The 7,138-nt window shown below is 26.8% G+C and overlaps 1 protein-coding gene across 1 annotated transcript; it reads left to right on the top strand.

Annotated features, from left to right (window-relative positions):
• On the top strand, positions 1–6,933 carry LOC105251036 (cytochrome P450 4C1-like). The gene is made up of 12 exons (XM_025412947.1): positions 1–287; positions 605–714; positions 955–1,051; positions 1,962–2,147; positions 2,366–2,459; positions 5,047–5,149; positions 5,265–5,373; positions 5,617–5,723; positions 5,799–5,867; positions 6,075–6,243; positions 6,436–6,615; positions 6,680–6,933. The coding sequence occupies exons 1-12, from the start codon at positions 125–127 to the stop codon at positions 6,883–6,885; spliced, it is 1,593 nt and encodes a 530-aa protein (XP_025268732.1). The 5' UTR covers positions 1–124; the 3' UTR covers positions 6,886–6,933.
• Positions 6,934–7,138: the final 205 nt, after the last annotated feature.

The following is a 7,138-nucleotide window of genomic DNA, read 5'->3' as shown; positions in this document are numbered from 1 at the left end:
AAATATCTACTTTTATATGTATCAAAAAATATTTGTGTAATATATATGATCCAAGAATAAAGAAACAATAAACGGAAGAAGGTTCAAATTACTTAGACGGTCAAGAATATCATATTGAGAAACGATGTTTACTATATTGATATTATGTATGTTTATTTTATTGATGTATTATTTGTATAATAAATATTATATAAATTATGAAAGAAATTGGCGTCTCATTAAACTTATACCGGGACCACCGGGTTTACCGATTGTTGGCAATGTGTTCCAATTCCATGTTTCAGCAGGTAAGTACAAAATTTTTAATCTATTTATATTAACTAACAAATGATCTATTTATATAAGTTATTTATACAAGCTAAATTTGTACAAGTTAAATTCATAAATCAGTTTCACTTTAAAACATACTTATCAAGATTACATATAGATTCCTTATCTGAACACTTCACAATAATCATTTGTTTAATTATAATTGTTTAAATACCATTTTTTTTATTATTATTTATCTTTTTTCAATGTATTTAAATAAAGATGCATTAATATTGAAAATAAAATTAATCACATAAAAATTTTTGTGTATTAATATTTATAATATACTTTTCAGAAGAATTATGGAAGCTCTTTTATACATTACATAATGAATATTATCCCATCTTTAAAGTTTGGAGTTTTTCCATTTTTGTGGTGTCTATCCGTCATCCAGATGATTTAGAGGTAATAAAAGAAATTTAATTCTCTATAGGTATTATTAGATTTAGAAAATCTTGCGATTCATAAGAAGATTTTTGCACAGAAAAAATGTTTCTTAAAGAGATAATAAGAAAAAATATCCCTAATTGATGAGATTAGATAGAAATTTATTAAGATGTCATTAACAAATTATTTACAAATTATTTAAAATTGAATGTGATATAATGAATCACTTTTCTCTTAATATGTTTTCGATGATTTTAGACGATATTAAGCAACACCAATATAAAGCGCATTGAAAAAACTGTTACATATGACATATTACATCCTTGGTTCGGCACAGGTCTTCTCACCAGCACAGGTAACATATTGATGTTACATAAATGTGCATACTTTTCTGCTATTTGTCTTCGACCTATCTCTATCACTAAAAAATCAAACAAAATGAGATTACAATTAAAATTGAATATTATTTTAAACGATAAATTTATTCCTTTTTTTCTCCATTATAAAACATAAATTCCAAAAAATGCAATTTTTAATCATATTGGGATAATTTCGTCATAATCCATGTATTTTCATATTTTAGTCAAAAAATATATAGATATTTAAGTCAAATCAAATACCATTACATAATGGAATTATTAATTAATTTTAGTTTATTCTTATCTACTAATTTATAAAGATTTAACTATAAAATAATTATTAAATCTACGTTAATACTTGCAATTACCGTAAAAATTAGATTAGAAGAAGGTTTAACAAATTATAAAATCATTTTGTGCGATAAGAAAAATAAATAGGATAATAATATTATTTAAATATTGATGAATAAACATTAAACTATAAAGATAATAATCTTACATACCCAGATAGCCAAATGCAATGAGGTTGCTGTCATGTTGCCAATCATTATTGAAGCAACTAATTTTAACAAACTAGAGACAAGGTGAGACAGCATTATGTCTGTTACGTGGAACTTACATGAATTCATGTGCTAATAACAACAAATTAATTGCAACGTGTCAACATATTGCTGACATGTTGTAGACAACGTAATATACCAATATTGCAGACCATTTGCTTCGTTAATTATTTGCATATAGAAGCAGACATATAACTGCATTCGTAACGTATTCTATCTCGATGTCAGCAAGTTTACTGCAAATATATAATAATACATGCGATGCATTTGTTTGCTGAATATGTCATATCAAGCTTGGCTATCTGGGATATTATTTGTATTTTATCGCAATCTTGTTTTCTTATAGGAGTTAAATGGCAAACGCGGCGAAAGATATTAACATCTACGTTCCATTTTTACATATTGAATCAATTTGTTGACATCTTGATCAAGGAAGGCGATTGCATGACAAAATCTTTGATGGATATTGAAGGGACAGTAGTAAAGGATTTATTGCCATTTATTAGTGAATATACGCTAAACGCGATATGCGGTAAGGCTTCTGTAAAATTCTCATTTTATGTTATGTATAGGAATTTCATTTTAAATGATCATTTTTTAAGGTAAGAAAATAATTTCTTTCTATATAATGTATCTCCTCAATGGAGATAAATAATATTTGGTTTTTTACACTAAAAATTGCTCATCAAATAGTCAGCTATTATAATCTTTGACTGTTATTTATATCTTATATAATAAATGTATTTGTAGAAACTGCGATGGGTGTCTCTTTACAAAAACTCGGTGAATTTCAGCAACAATATCGAAATGCGATTCACGATATGATCGAATTGATAATTTATAGGTAATTTATATGGATACAGTAAATACATAATTGTGTAGTATGTCTATGATCGGTCAAGATATGATTTTAATATTATATATATATATATATATATATATATATATATATATATATATATACCGGGTGTTTCAGACCACCCGTACACCCCATTTTAAAGCAAAGGAAGTGGTTATTTTGAAAAATGTTTCAGACAAAAGTTGTTGAAGATAAAGTAATGCATTACATGGGTAAATTTGATTGACCTTGGGTGGCGTCGTGAAGGTCATGTCAAGGTCGACTTGAATTTTTTAAATGGGAACCCCTATTTTTCATTGCATATTCTTGTAGCTTATCTCGAGAGCTTTCCAAAACACTATAATTAAGTACCTTTTTATTAAGTACTTTTTGAGTTATAAGGCTTGAAATAATTTCTTAATTTTACATAAACCATAAAATATCTAGTAAACCATTCATTTTTCGATTATCTTACCTTCATACTTTTATGTACAAAATAATGAGAGGAATCAATTGGTGTAAAGAAAACATACAGTTGTTTTTAAGAAAAAATATGGAATTGTTAATTGCAAATTACATATTTTTTCTTAGAAACAACTATGTGTTTTCTTTACACCAATTGATTCCTCTCATTATTTTGTACATAAAAGTATGAAGGTAAGATAATCGAAAAATGAATGGTTTACTAGATATTTTATGGTTTATGTAAAATTAAGAAATTATTTCAAGCCTTATAACTCAAAAAGTACTTAATAAAAAGGTACTTAATTATAGTGTTTTGGAAAGCTCTCGAGATAAGCTACAAGAATATGCAATGAAAAATAGGGGTTCCCATTTAAAAAATTCAAGTCGACCTTGACATGACCTTCACGACGCCACCCAAGGTCAATCAAATTTACCCATGTAATGCATTACTTTATCTTCAACAACTTTTGTCTGAAACATTTTTCAAAATAACCACTTCCTTTGCTTTAAAATGGGGTGTACGGGTGGTCTGAAACACCCGGTATATATCTTAATATCGTTAGTAAAATAATCAAAGGATTATTGGAAAATAATATAATCGCCCAAACTAGCCAAATTTTTTGTTTATTTATTTAAAAAAATTTTTTTACGACGTTTCGACCATACGGTCCTTTTCAAGTAGACAGTGGAATATGGTTGTGGTCCTTTTCAAGTAGACAGTGGAATAATGAAATTGATAATTAGATTTTTAACGGTTTGAATAGACAGCACCACATAGATTAATTGTGAACAATTTGAGTACATACAGTTCAAATAATAGAGTATAATAATGTAAATCTTATGTAAATCTTAATTTTGTGCTCCATATATCACAATTGCAAGATTATTACGTCTTGACATTTGAAAAAGAGATGAAACGTCTTATGTCAGTGTGAGACTTTGTCAAAAAACTGAATAAGTCAAAAAATAACAAACGACCTTTATTATTTTGTCGTAGATGTTATTTAAGCTATCCGTATCCTTCTGTAGGTTGATTGAATTATTGAATTTTTTAATATAAAACATTTCAGTAATTTCTCTCTTTTGCACGTGTTTCTCATTGTGTAATATATTACGTTTCGTCCAGTCAAATTCGTGTGCAGATTCTAATTTATGTTTACTTATAACGGAATGGTTCGTTTCATGCAATTTTATATTTACTAAAATGCTTTTTCATTCGAGTAGATGTCTATCTAGAAAATAATGAGAGGAATCAATTGATGTAAAGAAAACACATAATTATTTTAAAGAAAAAATATATGTCCTTGTCTATATCAAAATTATCTTAAAAGATCTTAATAACATCTTAAAAGATTTCTCATAGATATAGTACACATTAATTATAAAAAAATAAATGATTAATAAAGGATATCAATTCGTTTAAATGGACGAACTATAATGAAAATGTACTGTTTATGTTTCGTTAAACTAAAAATTATTTTGAAATGTTAAAAAGATAGGAAATGTTATAAATGTTGTAAAATTAAGAAAAAATTGAATTGTATAGTAAGAATTAAAGAAGAATTTATTTTTAATCAAAAAATCTATAACTAAAATAAAAGTACAATGTTTTTAGAAGTTTCTATCTTTTTCGTTATCAACATTATTATCTTGGCATCACAGTTCTCGGTGGGTTTTAGCCTTCTCAAGAACATTCTCCCAGTCATCTCTGTCCAGCGCCCTACGCTTCCATCCTCTCACGCCAATCCCACGCAAATTACTCTCCACTCCATCCAAAAATCTCGCTCGTAGTCTCCCTCGTTCGCAATATCCATATATTCTCTCTAACAAGGCTCTTCTGGCCGGGTCTTGGTCTGACATCCTCATCACATCTTTTTCGTAACAAATATAATTTAAAATTTTTAATCTTTTATGCATAATTATTTAAAGATTACTTTAATATTTCAGGATGGTTTTTAAATAACATTTTAAAAATAAAACTTTTATAAAATTACATTATTATTATAATTATATAGCTATATAATATATAGCTATATAATTATATAGATATATAATTATATAGATATATAATTATATAGCTATATAGTTATATTATAATTATATAGCTTTATTGAATTTAACTATTTAGAATATTCAGGCCTTGGTTGCACAACGATATGATATTCTTATTGTCATCACAAGGAAGAAAGCAAAAAAAAATCCTAAAAATATTACATGGATTTACGGAAAAAGTGGGTAATATAAAGAATCTTAAATTAAATCCTTCAAATATTTACATTTAAAATTACACTACTATTAGTATAAAAAAATCACTGTAAAATTTTGTACGTTAATCCATGTACGTAGATTATTGCGGAAAGAAAATTTTATCACGAACGTACCAATGGTCAATACTTAAAAAACCTTGAAAGTGATAAAGAAGGGGCGACAAATGATGTCGATCGTTTGGAGGTACGTACGATCGGAGTTCCTAATTTTTTGATTGCGCAATCTAATATTATAAATTATATTTATAGTATTTATACTAAATTATATTTATAGTATTTATACTAAATATAATCACATGTAAAGGTGCAACATACATTTGCTGTAAAATTAAATCATATTTGTAATAGAATTTGAATTTTAATAAAAAAATGTTTAAAAATTAAAGCGTGACGCGCAAAAATAAGTCGTTCTTAATATGCTTTTTTTCTAGTTAAAAAAAAGCGGTTAGCTATGTTGGACCTTTTAATAGCGGCATCTCAAGAATATTCTTTAACTGATTTGGACATCAGAGAGGAAGTTGATACCTTTATGTTCGAAGTACGTATCTGTAATCTTTTTTTATTAATCTTTTTTATACACATTAAATATATGATAATATGATGGTGATTACAGGGTCATGATACCACAGCGACCGGTATAATGTTTACTTTATTACTATTAGCTGAACATAAGAATATTCAGGTATCTATTTCTGAATATATTGCGATACATTATTTAAATTACAATTTTTAAATGTCAAGTTCTTTTTTGTTACAATACATTTTTTCAATATTAGTAAATATGTATATGATTTAATTTTTTTATTTTGATTTTTAATAATTTATTTATATGTATGTAAATAGAAAGTACAATATTAAGAAATACATTTTAATTATTATAATGACATAGGAACGTGTGAGGCTTGAAATCGATAACGTTATGCAAGATAATGGAGGGAAACTTAACATGAGATCACTGCAAAATTTATCATATTTGGATAGATGTTTAAAGGAAGCATTACGTTTGTATCCCAGCGTGCATTTAATAGAACGGAAGCTTACGGATGATGTAAAATTACGTAATTAATCACTTTTTTTACTACATATATCTTTAAATGTGTTGCATAATACTAAGTATATGTTATCAAATATACAATAAAATTAATGCATTAATATTTTAAGAATATCATTATGTATATTTTATTTTTGTCAAAATAACTTGTTTTTTGTAAATTTTAATACTTTATAATTTTATAATATGTTGTTCACAGAATCATACGTTGTACCCGCTGGAACGATCATACGTCTTAACATTTACGCAGTTCACAGAGATCCCAATTTTTGGCCAAATCCAGAAGTATTTGATCCGGATAGATTTTTGCCTGAGAAAATAGAGAATCGTCATCCTTACTCCTATCTATCTTTCAGTGCAGGGCCAAGGAATTGCATAGGTAAATTGGCTGCAATTTTTATTTCTCCTCATGTCGATCATTTTTAATAAATTTCGCATTGTAGGTCAACGATTCGGTCTCTTGGAGATGAAAGCTATGATAGCTCCTTTGGTGCATAATTTTTATTTGGAACCCATTGAATATTTGAAAGATATCCGAGTAAAATTGGATATGGTTATTCGTCCTTCTCATCCGATTCATGTGAAATTCATTCCAATCACATGCAAACAGAAATCGTTTAAAACTAATGCAGATGTTACACGAGTGTAACAAGTTAATGCATTATAAACATCGAAAAAAATCGTTCAGTATATTACACGTTCATTATATGATTAAAATATTATATTATATATATAGATATTATATTTAATCGTCAAAAAATATTCACGCAGAATGTCCTATAATTCAGATCCCTATAATTTCATCCAAAAATATACAATAATTTAGTTTATTCATGTTTGCTATTAATGTAATTATTTTTATGTTTTTTAAATGAATAATACGAAGGAAAGAAAGGAGTGTT

Source organism: Camponotus floridanus, unplaced genomic scaffold, assembly GCF_003227725.1.
Source record: "Camponotus floridanus strain SB8 unplaced genomic scaffold, Cflo_v7.5 scaffold599, whole genome shotgun sequence".
In the NCBI taxonomy this organism is placed as follows: Eukaryota; Metazoa; Arthropoda; class Insecta; order Hymenoptera; family Formicidae; genus Camponotus; species Camponotus floridanus.
This window is presented reverse-complemented; position numbering and strand designations above follow the sequence as displayed.